This window comes from Typha angustifolia, chromosome 7, assembly GCF_048772165.1.
Source record: "Typha angustifolia cultivar Huaian chromosome 7, ASM4877216v1, whole genome shotgun sequence".
Lineage (NCBI taxonomy): Eukaryota > Viridiplantae > Streptophyta > Magnoliopsida > Poales > Typhaceae > Typha > Typha angustifolia.
Genome location: NC_133245.1, coordinates 16,807,703 through 16,835,443, shown reverse-complemented (window position 1 = coordinate 16,835,443; position 27,741 = coordinate 16,807,703). Strand labels below are relative to the sequence as shown.

At 37.9% G+C, this 27,741-nt stretch overlaps 3 protein-coding genes across 4 annotated transcripts; all 3 read right to left on the bottom strand.

Annotated features, from left to right (window-relative positions):
* Positions 1-668: 668 nt before the first annotated feature.
* Positions 669-7,874, bottom strand: LOC140762163 (U-box domain-containing protein 33-like). The gene is made up of 9 exons (XM_073099789.1): positions 7,259-7,874; positions 4,849-4,970; positions 4,491-4,612; positions 3,851-3,955; positions 3,193-3,652; positions 2,612-2,752; positions 1,966-2,493; positions 1,105-1,866; positions 669-1,010 (listed from the first exon to the last, which is right to left on the bottom strand). Exons 1-9 carry the CDS (start codon positions 7,497-7,499, stop codon positions 828-830), a joined length of 2,664 nt encoding a protein of 887 aa, XP_072955890.1. The 5' UTR covers positions 7,500-7,874; the 3' UTR covers positions 669-827.
* Positions 7,875-10,032: 2,158 nt separating this feature from the next.
* Positions 10,033-16,965, bottom strand: LOC140762164 (U-box domain-containing protein 33-like). Its single transcript, XM_073099790.1, has 9 exons — positions 16,367-16,965; positions 14,683-14,804; positions 14,307-14,428; positions 13,523-13,627; positions 12,852-13,284; positions 12,253-12,393; positions 11,577-12,104; positions 10,692-11,456; positions 10,033-10,615 (listed from the first exon to the last, which is right to left on the bottom strand). The coding sequence occupies exons 1-9, from the start codon at positions 16,605-16,607 to the stop codon at positions 10,412-10,414; spliced, it is 2,661 nt and encodes an 886-aa protein (XP_072955891.1). The 5' UTR covers positions 16,608-16,965; the 3' UTR covers positions 10,033-10,411.
* Positions 16,966-19,756: 2,791 nt separating this feature from the next.
* LOC140762932 (UDP-N-acetylmuramoyl-L-alanyl-D-glutamate--2,6-diaminopimelate ligase MurE homolog, chloroplastic) lies at positions 19,757-27,396 on the bottom strand. Of its 2 annotated transcripts, XR_012104784.1 has the most exons (6): positions 25,506-27,396; positions 22,815-22,931; positions 22,496-22,671; positions 21,571-21,716; positions 20,628-20,836; positions 19,757-19,986 (listed from the first exon to the last, which is right to left on the bottom strand). XR_012104784.1 is itself a non-coding variant. In XM_073100919.1 (5 exons), exons 1-5 carry the CDS (start codon positions 27,352-27,354, stop codon positions 20,818-20,820), a joined length of 2,307 nt encoding a protein of 768 aa, XP_072957020.1. In that variant the 5' UTR covers positions 27,355-27,396; the 3' UTR covers positions 19,757-20,817. The 2 variants fall into 2 exon arrangements, 1 of the variants encoding a protein (XP_072957020.1); XM_073100919.1 differs by having other exon boundaries at positions 19,757-20,836.
* Between the last annotated feature and the right edge of the window lie 345 nt (positions 27,397-27,741).

Below are 27,741 nucleotides of genomic sequence, written 5' to 3'. Positions count from 1 at the left end.
GACATACTGTTGCTATGTTATCTATACTTGTCAGATGTCTGTCCATTCCTACCTTCCTCCCGAGATAGTTGAGTCTTCTGAGAGATGTCGCAGAAGGAGATGGCAATAGTCAAGCCAAAGGTAATCTTGGCTATATTTCTTTACTGTGAGTAACTTTAATCTCTCATCACTTGAGCACATTTTTCAAGAAGTGATCCTCCTATGTTAAATTAGTAATTTCCAATTAAGATATGGAATATGACATTAGCAGCATACCTCCAGCACCATTAATGAAAGACACGATTTCTTCAACTTCACGACTGCCACTCTTAACTATGCTGATCATCTGTGGGTATATATATATTGGGTTGGACCAAAGGTGGCCAAATGTGGCATCGTGGATGGTACAATCCATATATATATGGAGGCTTGCTGCTTGTACAACAGTCCGGAGAACGCCATTCTCGATCTTTGCTTCGCACCAACTCACTAGGCTCTCCCAATTGGGGAGAATGTAACATGTCAATGTTCATGTGAGAGCTCTTCGAGCTGGATAAACCTTGATCACCAACTGCTGCAGAAGAGCTGCCTGATGTTGTACTTCAATTGGGGAATCTCTGTTATTTGAACTTCTCTTATTGTATGATTAATCCATATGGCAGTGTAGGAGGTGGCCTCAGCCCCTCAAATAACAAATAGCTTACCACCCCTTCAATTTTCTTAGATGATTCGTACATATATATAAATTACATGTACACAAATGTAAATTAGAGGTTAGTATAGAATCATTAATCATACACAAATGCACAGTTGAGATGAGTGTAAAGTTTCAAAGATCATATCGTCAGCTACTGCTTTTGCTGAAATTCTTGAATAGCAGATCGAAGGGCGTGGTTGGGGATGAGCTCACGGTGTGGAAGTTTCGAATTAGTCATGGGCGACGTATCATGCCCACCTTCAAGCCAACCTTTTATAGCCTCAGCTTCGTATGTGAATCCATCTGCAGCAATGTGAGGATCTCTCATGATCTCCTGCAATTCATAATTTAAACATCATGACTCAAACTAAACAAGATTCTTGGACGTGAATCAAACTGATATATTTTTTTTTTTTTTTTTACTTCACCTGAAATATCGGACAGATGAAGTAGGACGGTATGAGTGCGTCGTCGGAGACTTCCCCAAAATTTCCTGATCTCGCAGACGAGGTAGTAGCCCTCATCAATGGTTCAATCACCCTGCGCACCTCCATAAGGTCAGGACGCTTCTTCCTGCTTAGTTTAGAGCATCTGAGACCCAGGTGTGCTAATTGATTAGCCTGCACAAAAGGCCAATCCCCAGCTGAGGGATCGATGATGGATTGTAGTTTCTTCTCCTCCAAGGCGTCCTCCACTACCGTCGCAATGCGTAGTGCAGGTTTACCCGTCAACAGACGCATGATGATGATGCCAAAGGAGTAGACGTCGGATTTTGGTGTCAGTTCTCCGGTGGACATTAATTCAGGATCCATATACGCGAACGTCCCTCGGGGGTGCATCGTTTGGTAGAGTGTCGTGGTGCTGGTGTTCGACTGATTTAGGAAACGGCAGATTCCAAAATCTCCTAGTTTGCTGACGAAGTTGGCGTCTAGGAGAATGTTGGCCGGCTTCAGATCACCGTGGACCACAGGGTGGGGTTTGTTCGAGTGTAGGAAGATCAACGCAGAGCACATTTCCCCGATGATCCGGGTGCGGACCTGCCATGTGAGGGGCGGGGTGTTGTTGGCGCATACGAGGCGATCTTCGAGGCTTCCATTAGGGAGATACTCGTAAACGAGTGCCCAATCTTCAGGACATGCTCCTATGAGGGTGACAAGGTTTGGATGCCTCACTCTACTCAGAACAGCAACCTGCAATTCGAAAGAGAGGTTGCCGAGAACTATTTGAAGTGAGACTTAACTATTTCAAGAAAGAGGAGCAACTAACTATTTAGCAGTTTAGCTCACAACCTCTTGATGGAACTCTGATCTGCCTTGCATGCTTTGAGGATGCAACATCTTTATAGCCACTGTCGTGTTGCGAAGAGAACCTTTATAGACGCTCCCGAATCCACCTTCGCCAATCTTCCGCGAATTGCTGAAACCATCGGTTGCTTGCTTCAGCTCGAGGGAGGTGAATTCGGAGATCAATGCACCATGAGAGCCGGAAATCATCTGCTCTGTCTTATAACGTAATTCTTCAGCGTCTTTAACTGCATCATCTCGCTCACACTGCAACAGATCATATTCTTCTTGCAGTGAACTGAGTTGGTATCTGGCCTCCTCCAATTTGTCTTGGAGATCCTTGGCAGCACGATCAGACGCAGCAACAAGTTGTTCCAGTGCCGATTCCTGCATATTTGCCTTTTCGAGTTGCTCAGAGATTTCATCTAGCTGACTTCGGAGTTGATCCATCTCCTGCTTCTCTTTTGCAAGTGTTTCCTCGATATCTTTTCTTCGTTTCACCTCCTTTAAATATAAAGTTTCTGATGCTCTAATCTGCGAAAGAGTTTACCACTGGTCATCTATATCTATGTGATACATCAATGGCTTTCCATAGCTTTAAAGATGCCTATCATCTACATGCATGAAAAGCCTACTCATGAGCAATAGTTACCTTCTCGTGAGCCAAAAGGGACTCTTTCTCAGCTTTCTGGCGCTTACGATATTCTTCAAAAGCTTCAGTTTTTAAGTTCTCTACTTCTGCTTGTGCTTCTTTGAGTTTCCCATATAGACTAACGTCCATCCCCAGGTCATCCTAAATAATACCACTGGTTACTTTCATACCAAATATAAAATTTATCTTCAACTGAAGAACATTTTGAACATATGATGTGAATCAAAGTAACGACAAAAGAAAAGAGGCAAGAACAATTCTCTACCGAATACTGTATAGATGAATTTAATTGTTGTATTTAATACCTGACCTTCACAGTGGAATAATAAATAGCGAGAGCACAACTAATAGGAGAAATACGACAGGGATGCAAATTGTATAGTTATCACCTATTGTCATCTAAACTAAGCCCCTACAAACTCTGAGAAATCCATTTTAGACAACTATGGGAAGGGAAATACCATCTCTGAGAAGTACAAGCACAGATTGCTGGTATTGATAGGAAGAGTAAGACCAACCTTAAGTTCTCTTAATTTATCTTCAAAAATAACAAGTGATATGATGACAGAAATACTACCCACCAATTCATGACGTGGAGATGCAAATTGAGTTTCCTCATCTGACTGCTGCATTAAGGGCAGCACTAATTCTGTCTCATCCTTTGGCACTGAGAATGACCCTGAGTTGCTAAGAACGTCATCATTTGCTGAAGATGATGCTTGTTCTGATTGATAAGAGCCCCCAGAGATGTGGAGCCAGGGATCTAAAAACCTTCCCTCAGTGCTTATTCTGTCAACTGGAGTAGTTTGACCAGATCCTGCCTGAAGTTGCCCTGCCAGAGTTCCACCTCCCTGGGACCCTGATATACTAGATTTCGATCTATGCGTGAAATCTTGACTAGGGCCTCTTTCACTAAAGTTCAACAGGTCAGCGTGCCGTGGAGGTAGTGACAATGATCTCGATTGGTCTGACAGGTTTGACGTTGAGGTTAAGCTGGCTGCAGGCGACGACGTTATCCCGTATGAAATCATACTGCCTTCCCTGTTAAAAGAATTTTTCCAATACATAAAACCGTAAGAGAAACAAAAAAATCGAATTTCACCAGATAATTACACAGATATTGGACAGTAAACTAACAGGATAGTATCCAGCTCCAATGAGAGCATACAGGGAAGTGCCAATAATGGATATTTCAATTAAGTAATCCAACGATCCCTTTATTTGAAAGCTTAACCATACCTGATGCAGATTAGGTTCCCTTTGCAAATAAACCATATTTTGCATGACGGATGAGCTATCTGCAACACACCATTTGCTGTCTTTGACCTTGGTTCTTTCATTTTCCTGAAATTTGAGAACTTTGTAAGAATAATATTCAATAGTTGAGGAAGTTTGATACTAAGAGAATATTGGCTAGTTAGTTCTTTGCAGTCCAGCTAATAGTTATATGGTTTGAAGACTGTTTATCACTAGATAAAATGAAGTTCCTCAGGACGAAAAAAAGATGCAATTTTTAAATCCCTAACTACATCCTTATTGTCTATAAAAGATCTGTCAATCTTTTAATCACTTCCCTGAATTATAAATTAGCAGAACTGCAAAGCTGTTAAATCTTTTATAATTTGCTGAAATGCCAACAATTCAAACTCAACAGATATCTACGATGATTAACCAACCAAATCTACGATGATTATTACTAACATGGATTTCTGAACCACCTCTGTACTCTCTAAAACTTGGCAGTCGATTCAAATTATCATAAAGAAAAACCACCGATTGAATTAGAAGAAACTCATACATCTGTTGCCTTTTGCCAGATATCATTTATGTAGCAGTCATTAAATATGACAGAGACTATACATAGTCTGTTGGTTCATACCTTGAGTAGTGTTTGTCTGCTGCTGCCCCCATGACAAGTTTGGTGATCCCATGTAATGATATGAGTTCTTCAAGTCCTTTAATAATATCATCCGCCTCAATTACTAGTTTCTCGGCCCTAACCTGGAAAAAGAAAAAAGCAAAGACTTTCTTATAACCATGATGTAAGCAAGAACAACTAGGATTTTCCTTTCTTTACTGGTACATGCACTGGAATAATATCTAGAGATGTGTTAAACCGAACCCTTGTCAAATGCATACTGGTAAGATAAAGAAAAAGGAGTTAATATGTCTTAATTTGATTACGAAGCTATTGCCCCTATGATGGAAAAATTACTCAGCAGAAGCATGAAATGTACCTGTCGATTCGAGCATTCTGCAAGGTACTGATCTAAGTTTTTTTCCATCTTCTCCTTCTCAACCTGTCTGTATGCATTTACCTGTTTTAATTTTAGTTGGCCAGGACGAAACTTGGCCCCGCCTGAAAACAGGATAAAACAAGATTACAACTGAAAATAGTACTTAAAATAAAAGCATGCTCTAATCGTATACAATAGGGTTATGAAATATAATCAGTCCATCAGCAAACTTATTTTCTGTGTACCTGTGAAATTAATAGACCTATCTGAATTAAATGATGGAAATAAAGGTGTCTGTGTACTAGGCTTCTATCACAAGATGTATCAAGTCTTACATCTACGACTCAAATACAAGAAACCAAGGCGCTAATGCAAGCCTCACAGTCACACTAGGTGATGAATTTACCAGTATGAAAAATATAAATATGTAATAGTAGGTTGTTTTCAGTAAGAGGATTTTATCTTGAATTCTTGCACCATATACTTGTTGTGCTAATGCCAATTAGTGAAAGGTAGCAGAAGCAAAACCCTTCACCCTCAAACAAATGCACCATATACTTGTTGTGCTAATGCCAATTAGTGAAAGGTAGTAGAAGCAAAACCCTTCACCCTCAAACAAAATCAAATGGAATAGTAATAATTAAGGCAAACCAAATATTAACAAGGTTGATATTAAAACCAATATGAGAACTCCAATTCCAATATGCTAGTTGTAGAGGTCTTCTAATACCTAAGTTAATCACAAATAGGAACTTCAAATAAATGCAAACCACAAAGAAAAAAGAGAGAGACAATATTTACGTGGTTTAGCAATATGTCTACATCCAAAGACGGAGTAATATTTAATCCACTATGAAAATCATTAAATACAAAGAGTTTCCAACTCTAATATCACTTTAAACAATGGTAGCTCTTTCCTACAATTCTTCCCTTATGCAAAATGTCTACCATAAAACCCTAAAACCCAAACATCTTAATTTATAGGACTGACTAAAGCTACTAAAAATTTTGTCTGGTATTCGAACGCCCGCAGAGCCCGTTCGAATGCAGCAGAACTCTGATCTGGAGCGCATGAGGACGTTCGAACACTTGCAGAGTGTAAATTCTCTCAGGAAAACGCATTCGAACGCTCCCAGAACCCGTTCGAATGTCTCGACACAGCAAGTGTAGAAAATGTTGAAATCTGAATTTGAGCCAAATCTTCAATAATACTAGCATCATCTCAGTTCCTACTTAGTACCATATCAGATCTAGTTCTAAAGCTTTCAGTGAAAAGCATAACAGAATTTCCTCATTTTTCACCTATTTCAACCCAAACCCCAGATAGAACGTAATCACCTTTTGAAACTAAAGATGGACATGAGGCGTGACTCAACCAAGGGTACACACTTAACCATAAGTAATACTGACTTAAGATTGCAGCTTTGGGGAAAGGCTTTTCTCATTCTCTATCTTACTTCGGTCAAACAAATACGGCATAAATTAATAACAAGTTACTAATCAACTTATAATCCATAAATAGGGACTCAAAATGGCCATTCAAGTATGAATAAGAAACACAATAAGGAAACTAAAGGGCTGAATACTCTCTAATGGGTATACAAGAATATAATACCAAAATGGCCATTCTTTGTGAATAGTATTGGCTAGCTTTAATTTAAAATTCTTCAATTATCCACCAAATTATACGTATAAGGGAGCTATTCAGCAAAAGTGAATTCCTAGCTATAAGCATGACTGCAGAAAACTAACTAGATTAATGGTATCAATTCAATCATGAGCTATCGCATTGTGAAATATGATTCCATGTTCAAAAACTCATCATCGGCATGGCCAATTATATGCAGCAACTCACGGTTATCCAATCAATTACGTTTCTTAGGACTGCTCAAATTACAAGATTTCCAAAAGTAATCATGATTTACTACATCGATGAGATGAAAAGGAAAGACTTAAATGTAATGCTCAACCATGGATATTGACCAACACCCAAATGAAGGAAGAAACATGAGAAAAGGAAGCTTTAGCATATCCAACTGTGTTTATGAAACCAAAAGTTAGACCATATAAGAGGAAATCTTCCAGAATATATAAGATGGCCGTTCTTTTTAAACGAACTTCGCATCCACCAGATTATATACATAACAAAGTTGCTTAATTTAAGAGGCTCCAAACAATAAAAAGGAAAATCACGAGTTCATGAAATGAAGAGATGAAAATTGAAAAGTTTTGCATCAAACCAAACCAATATATAAACAGGTAATTCCAAGCAGATAAATCCAAACAGAACAATCAGCTATCGACATCATGCACAAAAGCACCACAAAAGAATCAATTAAAGAACCTTCAATCCCCTTACTTTCTTTCCATTCGTGTAATGCGAATGAGATACGAAAGACCTACAACATACCAATAGGAATCATCTTGGCCGGGACATGGACATGGGTGATGATAATCTTCGCATCCCTGGAGATGTGCTCAATAGCCCACGTCAGAGTTGACTTCCCATACTTGAATTCCTGGGCCACGGCCACATACACCTTATCCTCCATTGGGTATTCCCCTGGCTCCTCTATGATCTCTCCCGAGCCGCTCACCGCCGACAGGGAGCTCCGGTGGCTCCCGGACTCCCATACATGGCCGCTATCCATCTCAAAACCAATACCCACTTTTCCAAATTGCAGAATAAATACTACTTATTCCAGTATCAGATGAACAAGGGAGGAGAGCAAACGTGAAAGAGGTCTGGAGATCTCGCCTTTTGTCGTAATTGTCGTTTCTCGAGGGGTGAGGAAACGAGAAAGGTCGAACAAAAAAGATTAAGCTCTTTTTCTGTCCCGGCTTCTCTATCACCTCTTTTCAACGGGTTTCGAACGAATATTTGTTTTCCTTTAATTTGGTAGGCAAATTGGGTGGAAGCTTCGGCCATGTGATTCATAGAAGGCAGGCGGCCGGCGAGGAAGCTGCGATGACTTCACAACGGGAAAAGTCAACTACCCAATCGAGAGCAACATGACTGGCCTTCCTCTTTTGTTACAACGAAGTAACTTATTTGAAATCTAAGGAAAACTTCTTCTTTTTTAAATATATATTTTATCCCATTTATAATTATATTTAAATTAAAATTATTATTTTTTTATATTAAATATGAAGATATTTATTAAAGATAAAATTATATATAATTGAATAAACTTTTCATCGCATTTAAAATATATAATAAAACTGTTCAATATATTCATCATATATTCGTCATCTAAAATATAATTAATATTATTTTAAATTTATTTAATCATCTATAACTTTATATATAAAAATGATGTGCAATATAATTTTGTGCCGATGAATCGGAAGAAACAAGAAAGAATTGCTTCCAAGAATTCTTATAGGCGGAAGACACGACACGACTTGGTCTGACATAGGATATCTTGTATTAAAGTTCGTTTATTAATTTGTCAACGGGTAGTCTCAAGCCGTGTTTTGATATTACCTTCTTATTAGAACTAATAATGCTTTTATTATTTAGCCCCTTAATTCTGTACAAATTTATATCGACGGTCTCTTTATAGATTTAGAGATGAGTCATGTACTCACAGTAGGAATTTATCTTTTGGCCCAACTTCTATCTTGTTCCAACTTTTAAGATTCCAAACCTTCATTTTATAATCACTAGTGAGAGAGATTGCTGCATATTAAATGAGATCATATAATATCAAAGCATATATTTGTCACTCTTAACCTTTGATGTAACCTTTGATTGAATTTTTATAGATACTGCATGACGACCATTGATGTGGCCATCCTGGGGTTGTCATCTAGATAGATGAGTTTTGTCAACATTGCCTTCAAAGTCACTCAATAGGAACATCAAAGTATTCATCATATCAACTTCAACCAGTTTGAATTCTTAGGTATCTATCTATCTCAACCATTCCCCTTGGCACCAAGCATTTTTACCGATAAAGTTTGCATATGTAGTACTACACTCACCGCAAAAAATATATTAAAATGGGAAAAATTTGTATATGGCGCCGTGCATTTTAATGCGATTGCGATTTACAGCATATATTTTTACTATTTATAAATTGAGTCATATAATTTAGTGATTATCGGTAGAAATTACCGTGTTGTTAGATCTGGTATATAAATTTAACTAAACTATGCAATTACGAAGATGCTATCAGCTAAGTAATACATACCCAATCTATGCTAACTCAATGCAACTCAAATAAATCAAACTCAACCTACGTTAAGAGAATTTTAGTAATTTAGAAATAAAATATCTCTAATCAATAGAATATTTTTACGATATTACTTCAAATTTAATCCGTGGTATTTTCTTTATATATTTTTAAAATTATAACGCTTGATTTGATAATAGTAAAAATATAGGATGTAAACTATAATTTTATTGAAAAGCTTTTATAAAATATACACATCTCTATAAAAAATGAAGTGCGAAGTAGTCCACCATTTTAGATACACGAGACCTAGCTGAAACCATGAACCAATTCAATGGTTATGTACCACTTGCCATATTATATTTAGTTAGCTTTTGATGCTATACAAAATCCAATCAGAAGGCATTCAATGTTACTGTATACGATCTATTATTGACTTCCCACCTTCTCAAGTTAGTTGTGGATAGGGTCCACAAAAATTGATGGATCTTTATATATGTTATTGGTGTTGAAGCAGCAAGAGGTCAATAAGATGATGACTTAAGAGAAGTTTTATCTTAATCTAAACTAATACCTAATGTGGAATGCCTCCCTTAAAAGATGTGAAAAGAAAAGGAGACTATATAGGAAATAATATATCATATTCTACTTTCTAATGGCCTTTAAGTTAAGTTTATATATATATATATATATATACCTACCAAACTAGCAAAGTTACATTTTTCTAATAAATTATAAGTTTGCAGATTAATATATAAATTGAATATAGTTAGCCAAAATTGTAGACTAATCGTTGACCGCGAATCTTGCAAAAAAATGGATCAGGTAGATTAATTGACAAGGGAGACATGGCAGATTCCAATTTAGGCATATCAATCATGTCATGCCATTTCTTTTGATTTCCAAATCATGAAGTGACTTCCCGCCATCGGCGGCACTCCGAGGATTTCAGTTGTCATTTTCGTTTCCTTTTCCTTTTCCTTTCTAGAGAGGGTTTTTCTTCACTGTTTCTTCACTAGTATGAGGGCAGAGGGACATCAGGGAGGTGGTGGAGTAGTTGTCGGGGAAGACGATGGACCAGTGAAGGAGAGGAAGAGGAGGGAGAAGACTATGCTAGATAATCGGAGAGAGAACGGCTACAGTGGTTAGTCCTCTGGCCTCCGGCGAGGGGAACGTGGGTCCCACGCCGCCCGACATATAGATTTAATGGGGCGACGTGTGACGGCATGCTCCAGGATTATGGTACGGTCATGAGGAGGAACAACTACTCCTTTCGCAACCTTTTTTCTTCAACTTTCTGAGTGAATCGTATACATATACACACACACAATTGAGATGTGAGTGTAGAGTTTCAATAGGTAAACAAAGATCGAATAAAGATGGGATCATATAGCCTGCTGTTGCTGCTGCTGCTGCTGTTGAAATTCTTGAATGACAGAACGGAGGGCGTGGTTTGGGATGAGTTCACAGTGTGAAAGTTTCAAATTAGTCATGGGCGAGGTATCATGCCCACCTTCAAGCCAACCTTTTATGGCCTCAGCTTCGTATGTGAATCCATCTGCTGCAATGTGAGGATCCCTCATGATCTCCTGCAATTCATATATTCACAAGGTCAAAATCATTTGATAAAAGATCAAACAAGGCCGTGGATCAAATTAAGTTTACCTGAAATATCGGACAGATGAAGTAGGAGGGTACATGGGCATCGTCGGAGACTGCCCCAGAAGTTGGTGATCTTCTTATATACGAGGTAGCAGCCTCCACCAATGGTTCAATCACCCTCCCCACCTCCATAACATCAGGACGCTTCTTCCTGCTTAGCTGGCAGCATCTAAGACCCAGGTGGGCTAATTGATTAGCCTGCACAAAAGGCCAATCCCCAGCAGAGGCATCAATGATGGAATGTAGTTTTTTTTCTTCCAAGGCGTCCTCCACTATTGTCGCAATGCGAATTGGAGGTTTACCCGTCAGCAAACGCAGGATGATTATGCCAAACGAGTAGACATCGGATCTCGGTGTCAGTTCTCCGGTGGACATTAATTCAGGGTCCATATAGGCGAACGTCCCCCTGGGGTTCGTCGTGTGGTAGAGTGTCGTGGAACTGGTGTTCGACTGAATTAGGAGACGGCATATTCCAAAATCTCCAAGTTTGCTCAGGAAATTGGCATCAAGGAGAATGTTGGCCGGTTTCAGATCGCCGTGGACCACAGGGTGGGGCTTGTTCGAGTGTAGGAAGATCAGAGCAGAACAAATTTCCCTGATGATCCGGGTGCGAACCTGCCATGTGAGGGGCGGGGTGTTGTTTGCACAGACGAGGCGATCTTCGAGGCTTCCATTAGGGAGAAACTCGTAAACGAGTGCCCAAGCTTCGCTACAGGCTCCTATGAGGGTGACAAGGTTTGGGTGCCTCACTCTACTTAGAACAGCAACCTGCAATTCGAAATTGAGATTGCAGAAATTTCTAGAAGTGAGACTTTAAGAAAGAAGAGCAATTAGTTTCAAAGGGGAGGGAAATTAGTTATTTGAACTTTTAACATTTTAGCTCACTACCTCTTGATGGAATTCTGATCTGCCTTGCAAGCTTTGAGGATGCAACATCTTAATAGCCACCGTGGTGTTGCGAAGAGAACCTTTATAGACGCTACCAAATCCACCTTCACCTATCTTTCGTGACTCGCTGAAACTGTCAGTCGCTTCCTCCAGCTCAAAGAAGGTGAATTCAGAGACCAATGCCTCATGAGAGCCTGAAACCATCTGCTCTCTTTTATTACGTAATTCTTCCGCGTCTTTAACCACATTATCTCGCTCATGCTGCAACTGATCATGCGCTGCTTGGAGTGAACTAAGGAGGTGTCTGGCCGCCGCCAATTTATCTTCTAGGTCCTTGACAGCAAGATCTGAATCAGCAATATGTTGTTGCAGTGCTGATTTCTGCAAAGTTGCCTTTAGGAGTTTCTCCGAGATTTCATCTCGCTCACTTCTGAGTTGTTCCATTTCCTGCTTCTCTTTTGCAAGCATTTGCTCGATTTCTTTCCTCTGCTTCACCTCTTTCAAATGTAAAGCTTCTGATGCTCTAACCTGAAAAAAAGTTCAGCACTGGTTATTTATATCTATCAATCTATGTGATAGATCAATGACCTTCCATAGCTCTACAGATGCCTTTCATGATTTCATCTGCATGCATGAGCAATAGCATATTTACATCACATAACAAGAAAAGCTTTACCTTCTGGTGAGCCAAAAGGGATTGCCTTTCAGCTTTCTGACGCTTGCGATATTCTTCAAAAGCTTCAGTTTTTAAGTTCTCAACTTCTGCTTGGGCTTCTTTAAGTTTGTCATATACATTACCGTCCAACACCAGGTCGACCTGTACAATACCACTCATTATTTTCATACCAAAAATAAATCTTGTTCAAATAAAGAATATTTTAAAAAAAATTAGATGATTATGAGTGATCCCAGATCATTTATTTGGTTGCCGGGAGCTTAACCCATATTATGTCAATCAAAGTAACAATGACAAAAGGAAAGAGGCAAGAAGAATATATCTACCAAATGCTATAAGATAAATTTAAATGATGCGAACACAACTAGGAGGAGAAGATTCGGTAGAGAGACAAATTATATGCATCAACTATTGTCACCTAAACTATGCCCTCTACAAACTCATGAGAAATCCGTTTTAGACAACTTTAGGATTGGAAAGGCCTTCCCTGAAAAGTACAAGCACAGATTGCTGGCATAGGTAGGAAGAGGAAGGCCAACCATAAGCTCCTAGTTTATCTTCAAAATAACAAGTGATATGATGACAAAAATAGTGCTCACCAATTCATGACGTGGAAATGCAAATTGCATATCCTCATCTGACTCATGCACTGGCGGCAGCAGTAATTCAATCTCATCCTTTGGCACTGACGATGATCCCGAGTAGCTAAGAACATCATCATTTGCTGACGATGATGCACGTCCTGAACTACTAGAGCTCACAGAGATGTGGTCCCAGGGATCGACAAACCTCCCTTCCTTGCTTAATCTGTCAACAGTAGCTTGAGCAGATCCCCCTCTCTGACAACCTGATATACTAGATATCGATCTATTCCTGAACTTATCTTGATTAGGGCCTTCCTCATTAAAGTTCAACAGGCTAGTGCGCCATGGAGGTAGTGACAATGATTTCATTTGGTCTGACAGGCTTGAAGTTGAGCTTAAACTGGTTGCAGGCGACGATGCTATCCCGTACGAAATCATACTACCCTCTCTGTTAAAAGAATCCAACACATACAACTATAAGAGAAAAAAATTCTAATTTCACAAATAATCAAACAGATATTGGACAATAGAAAAACTAACAGGATATTATCCAGTTCCAACAAGAGCATACAGGAAGTGCCAGTAATGGATATTCTAATTGTGCTAGCAACGAGCATTATAGTGCTAATGGCGGATGTTCCAATTAAGTAACCCAACAAACCCTTTATTTGAAAGCTTAACCATACCTGATACAGATTAGATTTCCTTTGCAAATAAACCATATTTTGCATGATGGATCAGCTCTCTGCAACACACCGATTGCCGTCTTTGACCTTGGTTCCTTCATTTTCCTGAAAATTGAGAACCTTGTAAAACTGGAATTCAATAGTTCAGGAAGCTTAATACTTAAAGAACATCAGCTAGTTAGTTATTTGCTGTCCATAAAATAGCTAAATCATCTGAAGACTGTTTATCACTAGAGAAAATGAAGTTCTAACGATTCCTTAGGATGAAAAGAAGTTTGAAATAGACTCTTTCTTTTGTGGCAGTTTCTGCCCCATGTGCGGTAGAGGAACTCTCCGCCCTTGATTTTGTATGATCTGTTAGGCTGAAAGCTGCCACCCTCTTATCATGTCTATGGCTTGCAGGTTGTAGTAAGCCATTACCATAACTACATTCTTATAATTCATAAAAGATCTGTCAATTTTAATCACTTTCCTTAATTATAAATTAACAGAACTGCAATACTGTTTAATTTTCTGAAATACCATACTTCAGACTCAATAGATATCTCACATGCAACCATGATCATTAACCAACCAAAACTATGATGAGTATAACTAACCTGAGTTTCTTAACCTCTGTATCTCTTAGGCATGGTTGTTGATACAAGTCATAGAGAAAAAAAACCTAAAGAATTACAAGAAACTAAGACATCCATTGCTTTTTGACAGATAGCATTTATGTAGCTGAGAGATAGAACAGTCATTTAATATGACAGATATTAAATATAGTCAGATCAGTTCATACCTAGAGTAGTGCTTATCTGCTGCTGCTCCCATGACAAGTTTGGTGATCCCATGTAATGAAATGAGTTCTTCAAGCCCTTTAATAATGTCATCCATCTCAATTACTAGTTTCTCAGTCCTAACCTGGAAAAAGAAAAGCAAAGACTTTCTTATAAGTTATAACCATGATGTAAGCAAGAACCTTTAGGCTTTACCTTTCTTTCCTGGTATATGTACTGGAGTAATATCTAGAGATGTGTTAAACCTAACATTTGTCAAGTACATATGGTAGGAAAAAGAGAACCAGGGTTAGTATGTCTTAATTTAATTACGATGCTATCACCCTTATGATGGAAAAAGTTACTTAACAGAAGAAGGATGAAAAGCATGAAATGCACCTTTAGTTTCGAGCATACTACGAGGTACTCATCTATGTTCTTTTCCATCTTCTCCCTCTCACCCTGTCTGTATGCATTGACCTGTTGTGGTTTTAGTTGGCTAGCGCGAAACTTGGTCCCCACTGAAAACAATACAAAACAAGATTACAAATGAAAAAAGTACTTGGAATAAAAGCATGCTCTAATAGTACACAATAGGATTATGAAATAGAATCAGTTCATCAGCAAACTTATTTCCTGTGTACTCGTGAAAGAAAGTGACCTATTGAATTAAATGATGGAAATAAAGGTGTTCATTCACAAGGCTTCTGCTACAAGATGTATCAAGCCTTACATCTTCTGGAGAGGCTACTTTCAATGACTCAAGAACAATAAACCAAGGTGTTAGTTCAAGCCTCACAGTCACAAAAAGTGATGAATTGTCTGGTATGAAAAATATAAATTTGTAATAGTAGGTTGTTCTCAGGAAGGGAATTTTAGCATGGATTCTTGCACCACATATAATAGCATGATCTCTGTTCCTACTGAATAATACATCACTTCTAGTTCTTGAGCTTTTTAGTGAAAAGCCTAACGGGATTTCCTTATTTTTCACCTACTTCAACCCAAGTAGAGAAGAGCAAAATTACTTGATCTACCATATATGACTTCAAAGACCACATATATGGTGGTTTACATATCTCTTGATCTACCATATATTACCTCTTAGTTTTCCAACTTCTAAAGAACTCAAAAGGTCATCATAACTCTAAGCCATAGATAATATCTATAGTCACATCAAAACAAAGGCGCCCATGCTAATTATTCTTAAATTCTACACTGGCAATTAATCTAATTGGCTAGTCAAATGAATTAGCTTATATTTCATCTGAAACATAATAAAGACACTAAAAAGCCGAACACTCTCTAATGAGCATATCAATTATAGCAAAGAAAGAAAAGGACCTCTTAGTGGATGTTGTTGACTAGTTCTAATTGGAATTTTGGGAATTCATCAGCTATCCACCATATTTATTATACATCTAAGGGAGTGGAGCTCATCAGCAAAGTGAATTCCTTGCTGCAAGCATAAGGACTGCAGAATACTAATTAATAGATGGTAATGATTCTATTATGAGCAACCACATTGTAAAATAAGCTTCCATGTTCAAAATTCATCATCTGCATGGCCAATTATACGAGGTAAACCACTGTCATCCAATCCAATCAAATTCCACAATACCCGAAAACAATTATGATTTACCACATCCACGAGATGAAAAAACACTTTTAAGTAACGCTCAACCATGGACATTGACCAACACCCAAATGAAAGAAGAAACACAAGAAAAGGATACTTTAGCAAACTCAACTGCGTCTATGAACCCAAAAGTTTAGACCATATAAGATGAAATCTTCCAAACTATAGAAGGTGGCAATTCTTTTCAAACCAACTTTACGTCCACCGCATTATGCATAACTAAAGTTGCTAAATTTACGAGGCTCTAAATAATGCGAAATAAAATCATGCCATGAAGAGATGTAAATTGAGAAATTTTGTTTTAAACCAAATCCAACCAACCGACTCATTAGGTATCAACAGTATGCACAAAAGCTAAATAAAAGAATCAATTAAAGACGCTCCAATTCCCTTTCTTTCGATGCGTGGTACTAAATAAAGAGAAAAAAAAAATCTAAAACATACTCATAGGAATCATCTGGGCAGGGACATGGACATGGGTGATGACAATCTTCGCATCCTTGGAGCTGTTCTGAAGAACCCACGTCAGAGTCGACTTCCCATACTTGAATTCCTCGGCCACGGCCACATACACCTTATCCTCCATTGGGAATTCCCCTGGTTCCTCGACGATCTCTCCCATGCCGCCTACCGCCGACCGGGAGCTCCGGTGGCTCCCGGTCTCCCATGCATTTCCCCTATCCATCTCAAGACTAATACCCAGTTCTCCAAATAGCAGATAGATAGGGAGAACAAGACGGACTCTTAACTCATTCCTGGACTACCAAACATGGACTAGGTTCGGAATTCTCGCCTTTCATGTAGTAAAGGAAACGGCTATCGTTTCCTAGGGTGAAGAAGCGAGAAATATAGAACAAAAAGACGGGATTTTTGTGGCAGCGGCTTCCCTATCACCTCTTCTTCAATGAGTTTCATATGGGTTTTGCTTGGAATTTGGAGGACAACTCGGCTAGAAGCTTCGACCGTGGGATTCATATTAGCAACTGGGAGGTGGCCGGAATGAAGCTGCGACGACATCAATCGCTAAAGTCAACTCCCCAATAGTTTGATTTGATGATGAGCTTATTATTTTATCAGGAAAAAAATTGTATATATAGTTAGTTTTGCATTAAAAAACAACTAACCGCGTGAGGTAAACTCGGCGAAAATTAAATGCACGCTAAATCATATTTGAATTTATTTTGCATAGTTGAATTGGAAGAAATATATTTCTAAAGAAAGTAGATACTTATTAATTAATTCCCCACGATTATAAAAAAATCGTACAAGATTATTCCGAAAAAGAACATCTTATTATATACTAATTTATAGTCAAATTATAAGAATATACATCGCATATTCGATGGTTTCTTTTATTTATAGACGCAGGACTTGGCCTGAGATGAATTTAATATCTTCGTAGGATCCAACAAGGATATGCCAGAAAATTGACAGAAAAATAAAATAAAATTATGTCTGCATTATAAATAATATCATATGCAATCTATTATGATCAACAATTTGTCTTAGGATAATAATCTACAAAAATTAAATTGTCAATGGGGAATGCTTCAATATTTTTCCAAATATAATATATATATATATATTATATTATATTATTTGATCCCTCTCGCATGTCTTTCTGCATACAAAGTCAGTAGTTCCATAAACTCACATTCTAATTGATTTTTTTTTTTTCAAAGTGTTAAGATTCCGAATCTTTCATATTTATTGTCGCTTGTAAGAAACTCTTGCTTATTATTTCATGATATCACATCATTATATCAGAGCATATATTTGTCTCAATCTGACCTTTGATTGGGAATTTACAGTAATATATGACCACCATTAATTTGATCCTTTGAGGTTAGAGGAGATACTACAACAAACATAAATTTCAAAGTCACTTAATGGAAAGTCAAAGTATTCTCAAGGTATCTCTATCATTCCCCTTAGCAAGAAGCATTTTAAATGACAAAAGAGTGCATATTTAGTACTATACTAGTAGTAAAAAATAAATTCAAATGGGAAATTCAAGTAATCCACCATTTGGAATGCACAACACTTAGCTGTAACCATGAACCAATTCAATGGCCATGTACCACTTTCCATATTATATTTAGTTAGCCTTTTGGTGCTCTATAGAATCCAATAAGAAGGCAGTCTATGTCACCATATATATTATCTATTTGACCTCCCACCCTCTCAAGTTTGTTGTGGATAGGGTCCCACAAAAATTGATGATCTTTATCTATGGTATTGGTATGTAAAAGGTCGAAAAGGATGATGTGAGACTATATCTTAACCCTAATACATTAGGTATTGTTTATTTTGAGTTTAGAGACTCCTGCTGAACTGATTCAGAACTCCTAATTTGATTCAGTAAATAAATATTTTTTTAATTTTTTTATATATCTAATCAAGTTTATTTTTAAAAAAATTAATACTAAATAATTAAGTTTGGGACTTAGTCTTAAACTAAACAAGGCTTTAAATAAGTCAAGACTTTATACCTACTAAAGTAGTATAACCAAATCAAACTTTTTTAATAGATCATGAATATGTCGGCTAAATAATTAGATAAACACTCCAACGAAACACAACGCTACAAGTCAAACTCATCGAGTCGATCGACTGATGGAACTCGACCACTGGACTATAGTAGTGATCTAGATTTTATATAGCTTAATAAACTTCTAAATAATCCCTTCTAAATCTAACAAAGTTGACTGAATAAATGCTGTAACGTTTGAACATTGCTATTTCAAGGAGCTTATAGATTTTTAACCCCGTATATTCCCATCACTAGGTTATTAGGTAAGGAAGAAGACCAGATAGACTATGTCATTGCTTAATTAAATATGATAGCGATTACTGGAGTCTAAATATTTTACAAGACTTAGATTAGTAAGTCAAAGTTATCTGCTTTAGAAATAAAATCAATTTAAAATAGATAAGTTTTTCTTTTCTAAAATAAGATTTTTATTCTAGAAATAATTATTCTTATGCTATTTATATTCTAGTATAAGAGTATAATAATTATTTTTAATGTGATATAAATAATAAAAAAATAATAAAAATATGTATTTTTTTTATATTTTATAAAATGATCATAAATAGCTTTTGATTTAGTATAAAATAAGTTGATGAGATATATATCAAAAATAAATTAGCAATCGAGTTAGTGTATAATATAAAATATTATTTTAATAAATAATATCTATATTTTAGAATAAAGTTAATGTTTTACTGTTATTTTAACATAAATAGTTATTATTCCAAAAATTAGAAAAAAAATTATGAAGTGAACCCGTGCTAAAACGTTAACACCAAGCATTTAATGTCACGTCACATCACATCACATCATATCACATCATATCATGTCAGTAAATACACAAAAGTAAAAGAACAAAGGAGACTTTATTAGATTCCAATTTAGTTGTGATCTTTTAGTTAACACAGGAGTTCCAATGACAAGATGGGAAGGTGCATCGCATTTGAGCATCCAGATCTTGTCTAAGTCACCAATTGAAAGAAGTAATCTGGAAGGAAGTCGTTGATGGTTCAACCGTGTCACTTCTTGCCCCCACCATGAAACGGAAATTTAGGAAGAATGAAAGCAACGTCTAGTGCAGAGAAGAACAAATGGCATTATGGAAGATACAACTTTCAAGAAGGCAAAAGATGCCTCACAAATAGTAGGAAGGTGAACTCAATCAGGACCCAGGTGTTCCAAGGGGAAGAAGACCCAAAAAGAAAGAAGGAAAACTAGCAGAGTAAAGATGGACACAATTGGGGACTAAGAAAAGAGAACTCAAAAGGAGGAATAGAGAGGCAAAACCACGACAGCACTAATAAACTGCAAGCTGATGCTTTCTTCTATTTATATAATTCCTAAAGGAGATTCTTTACATCAGGAATCAGTTTAAAGTGGGGGTATACCGCATTGTCAGTAACTTAACAGTGTTGCATTGGCTCAAATGGAGCTCCTCTACAGCCGATGATAAGTTAACTGTGATCCGTCATGAAGAAAAAATAACAAAACTTGCTTGGAATCTGGAAAGAAGGGCTCCTCAAGTGTTCATCTGCACAAGAGTCAGCAAGCATCCCCAAAAACAAAAAAAGTTAAATTATATAAGACAGGAATATTAGCTATCATGTCACACAGATGCAAGCCAATCCTATTCCATGGCATAAGAAAGAGTTATTATCTAGAAAGAAGAAGAAAATTAGTTATTAAGATTTGTGGTGCAATTTTATTATTGTATTTCTGTATTTTCAAATAAAAGTTACACAGGAATACAATTGAAAGTGTAGTAGACACAAGGACAAGGACTCGAATTCACTTGATGGTGGAAGTGCAAAGAGGAAGCAACCAGATGACCAAGCCTTCAAATGATGTTTTCATCAAGTTCAAAAGAGTAGGATTAACGTGTTCTCAAATGATGTTTTCATCAAGTTCAAAGAGTAGGATTTATGAGAGGGCGACAGAGTAGTTGCTTGGAAATGGTCAGACCTAGAAGCAGCTTACTTTCTAATTAAAAGAATACCCGTATTCAAGAAACATCACCTGAAAGTTGTACAGATCAAGAAACATCACCTGAAAGCTGAACAAGCTATAAAAATCCATCCAGTAAAACTATACTATTAGGTTATTCCTCATTCAGTTCTGGTTACTTAAACTGAATAGCATATGCCTGATGGGGATATATTAGTCAGCAAATACCTGAGTGTCCCTTCTTAGCACATTACTCTTGATGAAAATTTCAGACCCCTCACCAGCTTGTTGGTTGACTTGCTTGACGAATGTTTAGGTTAAGCAGTCCTTGTACCACGAGCAAAGGCAAATAGGGTCAATTAAGTGTTGCTCCTCTAATGGCTGACTATCAAGCTCCAACTCCTCTGATAGGAAGACATCAGTGACTCTCAGGTAATCTGTAGCATGTGAAGCAAAATCAGAAAGAAGCATATGATTAAAAAATTTAATAGAAATTTAGTTATTTACTGCACAAGCATGACAATGGCAGCTAAAAGTAGAATCGACTATCAATCACTAGTCACTACAATAATATATTAGATGTGTGTAATAGATAGCTCATAATTAGCATATCAATATATAGCAATAAGTCAAAAATATAGAGAAATAAATAAAAATCCCGACTTTTGATTTTTCTATCTTAGCTGAGGCAGATCTTTAAGGTGTAAATCATTGTTTTCTGCATTATATACTCAACACAACAAGCTTACAAAGAAATATTGAAGCTCTATAACTTGCCTGAAGTAGCATATTCCATATGGACACTAAAATGGAAAAGATTAGCCTTGCTTAATCACCAGGGTATGGAAGAGAGAAAATCCTATCTGGCTGATCATGAAAAGTGACTCAAAGAAACACAAAACAACTCTCTTTGCAGATGAAATAGCCAAAGATCTTTCTTATTTTCAGATAACAAATGAATCAAAGCAGTAACAGAACAGAGGAAAACTATATCAATTTTAAGAATTTATTCTGGAAACATGGTTTAACTGAAAAATAAATTTCAAAATCAAGAAACAAAGAGAATGACGATAGATTGAATACCACAGCTCCAAAGGAACCACATGAAAATTTTCTAGTAGAGATCAATTTAATAATCACAATATATGCGTTGTATGGAAAGCTAACTTACCTCCATGGGAATTCACTGGTGTCTATTCCAGCTTGATGCAATTCATCAACATAATGCAGTGCTTCTCTGCATTCTTCTCTGTCATCAAAAAATTCTTTTTTATCACCTTCAATTTGATATGTTTCATGCCCTTTGCCAGCAATAACCTGAAGGGTGTATTATTGATAAACCCAGAAACACAGAGATTAGGGATGGTCCAGAGGAAGTTTTAGCAGAAGATTTAAACAAAAACAACCAGAGATGGCAGCCTAGAAACTGAGAGCTACCATCTTCCTAGAAGGAAAGCAAAGTAACCATTGAAGCAAGTTCGGATAGTAAGATGCCTAGCTTTTGCAGCCATCATTGAAATTAGTTTACATAGTATGCTACAGAAGCACATATTGAAAGATCAGTTCTTACTGATTTTAGTCAATTATTTTACTACTTTAATATACAAGTAGTGATCTAAATACAAGTACACACATCATATATGACTACAAGACATTCCAGAATCAGAAACTTCTGCATGTCAATATAGTTGTTTTTTTAATTAGGCAAGTTCAACTTATATCTGGCAATCTGACTAAATTAATTACATGTCCAACTAGATGAGACTGATGACAAATTAGCTACAACCATTGCAGCTAGTAAAAAATTTCAGTTGCAAGAAAAAGAATGCTCAATGGAGTTTCAATGGAAATGTTCTAGCAACTGACTAAATATTAATTATGACAAAGACCTGCATTTAACTAAGAATTTGGGAATAAAAGGAAAGAAAGAAATCAATCAAATCAGTTTACATTTCACAGAATTTATGATCTCATTGTTGTGGTTATAGATGCCAATTAACTTCTTATGGAGTAGTTTTTAACACAACATACTACAATTATATTTCATAGTTACTATTAGATAAATCTAACTAAGAAGGGAAGGGTTGTGAACTTACAACTATATCACCTTCCTCACCCATGGCAACAGCAGCTCGCACAGCTACTCTTCTAATGTCATGAAGGAAGAGCCTGTGGCCATTTGGGAGTGGTGGGTAGTAATCATTTTCCCCGTGCTTCAAATAATCTTGCATGCTCAATCCAACACCCGTTAACATATCATCTAAGATATCCACTGATTAAAAAAAAGACAACCAGTATTACTTTTGTGGTACAGTTGGAAGAGAAAACAATACCATGTTCCACAATATCAAATAACTTATTCTTCAATGTACACTACTGGAAAAATCAGAGTCAGACTGCACTCAGGATACTTACAAGGGTCTTCATTCCCTGGATTATCGGATGTCAACATAACCACATCACTTTTATCAGTTGCAATTCTAGTCATCAGAGGTCTCTTGCCCCTCTCTGTTTCACCACAACATCCAAATACTGCAAATAGCAATAGAAAGTAGACATTTTTTCAACATCAAAAGGTGTTTCGTGCTGTAAGATTACTAACTCTAAAGTATGGACTATATAACTTTATCCAGCATCTTTTTACACTACTAACAAATTTAACTAAGCTGTACGGTCGTTTATTCTCACAAAATTTAAATTTATCCATTTAGAAGATATCTCCTCCCAGTTATAAGATCTTCTAGGTATTGCTGTTGAGAAAAATAATGAATTTTTGTAAAAGAAAAAAGAAAAAAGAAGAAGAGAAACATAATGAATTAGTTGTTTTACTAATATCTTCCATGTTTTTGAGTTTTTGAAGCCTACAATCTTAAAAAGTCATGTTAACTAACCAACTACTATAAAAACTTAAGCTGTTAAAAAATAATGGTTCTAATATTTTGTATTCTAACAATGTTCCTCACTTATGAGCTTGAGAAGTTTTACCAGGCCCAAGAAGTACATTTGAATTAAATGGGTGGAAGATTTATATTTTTCAATAACACATGAGCCTGACAGGGTTTGAACTCAGGGCCTGTATTTTAATACTATATTAACTTACTAACTACTCTAAAAGTTTAATCTAGTAAATAATAGTGTTTTGTATATTTTATATTTTAATATCTCCCCCAAAGAGACCAACTATTACTAGTGAAGTGGGTATATTGGCATTTCGTACATGAATTTGATCTTACTAGTGAAGTGGTAGTAAAGGCTATTACAGTGAGATAATCAAATGTGGATGCAGATAATTACAAGGAGATACTATAGTAAGATAAAAACAGAAGCTTTTAAATAGAAGGTTTCAATAGAGTTCTCCTTTTTGGAAAGGGATGCTACATACAAGTGTTATTTTCAAAATTGGAATATGCTGGGAAGTGGAAGATGGAAAGAGAATTAAATTCTGGAAAGACATTTGGTTTGGGGTAGTGTATTCTAGTCATTTTGTTTCCCAAGTTGTTTGAGATTGCTTGGGATGATGAAGTGTTGGTGGCAGATTTTTGGGATGGTGAGCAATGAGTGGTAAATTATAGAAGAAGTCTGGATGAAGTTCTCAGACAGAAGGATTGGGAGATAGGGGAGGTACTTAGCTCAATGGTGATAAATGGAAATAGGGTGACGTATAAGATAAAGTGGATATATGATAGTAAGGGGGTGTATTATGTCAAATCTTTGTATAAATTTTCTTGATAATGGGGGAGGATTCTTAAGGTCATCCTAGATATGTGGAGTCTGAAGGTGCCTTTGAAGATTAAGGCATTTTCGTGGTTCGTTTGTCATAATAAGATTTTTGTCAATAAGATTTTAACAAAAGACAATTTAATAAAGTGGATGGGTAGGGGATAGTAGATATGTGCTCTATGGGAGAGAAGAATATGCTCATCATCTGCTTTTGAAGTGTAAGTTTGTGAGCAGAATTATTAACCATATAAAGCCTGTTTTTGGTGATAGAATGAACTTGGAACATGTCCAGGATATCTGGGATGTGAAAATTAAGCAGAAGTTTAAAAAGGATTGGTGGAAGATTTGGATGTAGCAGATCGAGCATAGTTTTAGATTAATTACATCTTGACCTCCTCAACCATAGCACTGTATCACTTTGACCTCCTCAAGAAAAAAAAGTGGACATATACGTTTTGTAAATTATTTAAATATATCACAAAGGCCTTTCCATCAATCCCCTTTATCTATATTTTCATATTTGACAAACTTAACAGATGGACAAAAATGCCGCTATTTTCCTTTTGTATCCTTCCATATTCTCCTCTAGTGAGTTCCATGAAACTTCTCTAAATATCAAGCTTTAAATAGATCTCTAATTCCTCTAATTTCTATTTCTAACAGCAAGGGTAATGAAAGTAACGGTATTTTTGTCCATTTAATTAGTTAATAATTTTAGATAGTTCGGGGATATTTTTGTCCACTTCTTTTTGAGGGGTGAAAGTAATATGAAGTGATAATTGAAGGGGTATTCATAGAATGTGCAGGTATACAAGGAGCGAAAGCTTAGAAGTAGGCCAAATTGGATATCCAAGAGGAGAATCAAGGAGAGGAGCTTTGAAGGAGCACAATTTGCATTGTTTCTTTGTCTATTTTAGTAGGGGAAAATTTATAAACAAAATTTATGCTACAACTGTCAATGTGGATTGTGAGTTTATTTTGGTAGGAGTTTATATGTTTTTTTTTCTTCTTTTTTTTGTGATGATTTGGGGGTTTGAAATGAACTGAGCTTAAAGGGTTTTCATTCAAAAACCAAAAGAATCTTTAGGATGGGTTATTAGGTCCTCAATATCTAACAGCTGATAGGTCCTATATATCCAAGCATAAACTAGTCTCCATAATTAGGCCACAAATGAGGCTTATTAATTAACTGTTCTTCTTATGGTATTATATTGTTTAAGTGTCTCTAGCAGCATAAAATTGAAAGGTTCATGCACAGTCAAATAATTGGAAAATCATGGATAGATTGATTTTTCTAGTGTTTATGTGCACAAAGACAAATGGTATGAATTAACATGATGCAGGAACAATATAAGTTTGAAAAAATGAAGCAGAGATGTGGCTAACCAGTAATGATTCTCCGGGGACCCAGTTCTCTTACAGTGTCCAGTAGTCTTGACAGACCATCTGGTGTGCGTGCATGATCCACAATAACCCCGAATGCTTGCTCTTCATCTATAAGCTCATACATACCCGGAACAGCATCGACCTCCTCAATGCCCCTAACAATATATTCCAGCGGTGCACCCACAGTAATTCCAACAGCAACAGCAGCAAGAATGTTGTATATGTTGTGTCTCCCAAGTAAACCAGAAGAAATCTCAAGTATCCCCTGAGGCGTTTGGACCAAAACCTGTGTCTCAAACAAGGAAAGCTCATACTTCAATGTGTGCACATCGGCATTCTTGTTCTCCATGGCAAAGGTCACAACCGGCACATCTGGATTTCCCTGTGCAACAAAGTAGGGTGCGTTCGGGTCATCAATGTTGACAACTTTTCGGTGGCGTTCTGGATCGACCATCTTTGCAAAGAGCTTCGCCTTGCTATTCCTATAGTCCTCCTCACTCTGGGACTCATGCGAGTCCTTTGTGAGGTCTGTGAAGACCGCAATATCGAAATCTATCTCATCCAACCTCCCTGGTGCCATCCCATCAGAGGAAGCCTCCATGACGACCGCCTCAGTTCCGTTATGCACCATCTTTGCCATCAGTTTCTGAACTGCAACTGCATCAGGGATAGTGTTGGAATCTTCCAATTTGTTGTCTCCATGGACGTAATGCCCAAGGATACTCATCATTCCGGCCCTCAACCCCATTGCCTCGTACATTGCCTTGATCAAATGAGTAGTAGCTGTACTCCCATCAGTCCCTGTGACCCCAATTACTGATAAGCTCTTTGAAGGGTGCCTAAAGAAGGAGGCGGCTAGGATGGGGAGCACCGAATTGGTGTCATCCACAATGACAACAGCCTTACAGCCGAGCGTCTCGTCTATATTTATCTCCTTGTCGGCGACCACAGCCACCGCTCCTCTCTTATCTGCCTCAGTGAGGAAACCCAACCCATCTGTTTCCGACCCATTGCAGCAGACGAAGAGGTCTCCGGCACTGACCTCTCTCGAGTCATGATGGACTCCGGTGATCGACACCTCCAAATCCCCGTACACCGACACAGGCACAACCCTGCTCTCGTCAAGAAGCTCGGCCAGCGTCATCTTGAACTGGGGCTCAAGAATTCTTGCTCGGGACTTGCCGAACTCATCAACATCGAGGTCGAAGGATGAAAGCAGCGATGATGAGGAACCATTGGAGCCCAACTCGGGGTCATCGGCCACGGCATCCTCCGCATCGCCTTCGCGGGCTTCGTCATCGTCGGAGGAGATGATAGTAAGGCCCTGGAGCTCTCCAATCTCTTCGAGATCGAGTACTTCCTCCGGAGTGAGCTCGTCGACAGGGAGTTCCTCCAAAGGCGGCGCCTTTTTGGTAAATTCTTGACGCTTCTGGGCTATGGCGCGGTCGATGTCGCGGAACAGCTCGTCCTCGTCATCAGAGGAGGGTTTTGGAACTGGAGGAGGAGTGGGAGATGGGGATTGTTCGTCGAGGGCGAGAGAGGAGAGGAAGAGGGACTGATCCTTCTTGAACTGGGAATCTTGGCGGCGGCGTGCGCGGTCCACTTGGCGCTCGAACTGGTCGAGGCGGGAGAGGCCGTGGGATGAGTCCTCGGGGGCTTCCGGTGGCTCGTCGTCGGAGGGGAGCGGGTGGAATTTGCCATCACGGCCGATGGCGGAGAGGGGAAGGAGGAGAGGGCGATGGTAACGGTGGACTAGGAAAGAGGAAGATGGGGAGAGAGGTAAAGAAGGGCGAGCGATGGAGAAGGAGAGGAAAGGGGAGAAGGAGGAGGAGGAGAGAAGGAAGGCCATGGATGAGGGAGCGAGTGCTAGACTGGGAGGGTTTAAGGGGGAGGGAGTTCAAAGCTCTGTGGATTAAAAGCGAGGCTTCCAGTTGATAGCATGGCAGCGTGGCGGTGGATCCGATAACCCCAAACCCGATAAGAATCAACGATTTGCATATTAACGGGTTCGAAAGAATTCAGGACGCCCACCCGATATATACTTGCGTTATGGTCGCCTCTATGCCCGGTCAAACCGCCCGACCCACTTATTCTAGGTCGTGCCCAAGTTTTCTTTACCCAATGGGCCGGGCCGGGCCGGGCCGAACTAAAAACTGTAAGGCTGACTGGCTCTGGGTCGGGTTTGGACTTAAAATTTTAACTTATTTATCTATACATATTTAAACAAAAAATTTTC

What these genes read in the sequence shown, in the direction of transcription:
- LOC140762163 (XM_073099789.1), bottom strand. Translation starts at nt 7,499, where the DNA reads ATGGATAGCGGCCATGTATGGGAGTCCGGGAGCCACCGGAGCTCCCTG. An exon ending in CAGAATGCTCGAATCGACAG is followed by an intron (nt 4,613 to 4,848) that starts GTACATTTCATG and finishes TTCTTTTTCCAG; the next exon opens with GTTAGGGCCGAGAAACTAGT. An exon ending in GCAGACAAACACTACTCAAG is followed by an intron (nt 3,956 to 4,490) that starts GTATGAACCAAC and finishes CTCAAATTTCAG; the next exon opens with GAAAATGAAAGAACCAAGGT.
- LOC140762164 (XM_073099790.1), bottom strand. Translation starts at nt 16,607, where the DNA reads ATGGATAGGGGAAATGCATGGGAGACCGGGAGCCACCGGAGCTCCCGG. An exon ending in TAGTATGCTCGAAACTAAAG is followed by an intron (nt 14,429 to 14,682) that starts GTGCATTTCATG and finishes TTCTTTTTCCAG; the next exon opens with GTTAGGACTGAGAAACTAGT. An exon ending in GATCAGAATTCCATCAAGAG is followed by an intron (nt 11,457 to 11,576) that starts GTAGTGAGCTAA and finishes TTCGAATTGCAG; the next exon opens with GTTGCTGTTCTAAGTAGAGT.
- LOC140762932 (XM_073100919.1), bottom strand. Translation starts at nt 27,354, where the DNA reads ATGGCCTTCCTTCTCTCCTCCTCCTCCTTCTCCCCTTTCCTCTCCTTC. An exon ending in TCCCCGGAGAATCATTACTG is followed by an intron (nt 22,932 to 25,505) that starts GTTAGCCACATC and finishes TGCTATTTGCAG; the next exon opens with TATTTGGATGTTGTGGTGAA. An exon ending in TCCAGGGAATGAAGACCCTT is followed by an intron (nt 22,672 to 22,814) that starts GTAAGTATCCTG and finishes TTTTTTAATCAG; the next exon opens with TGGATATCTTAGATGATATG.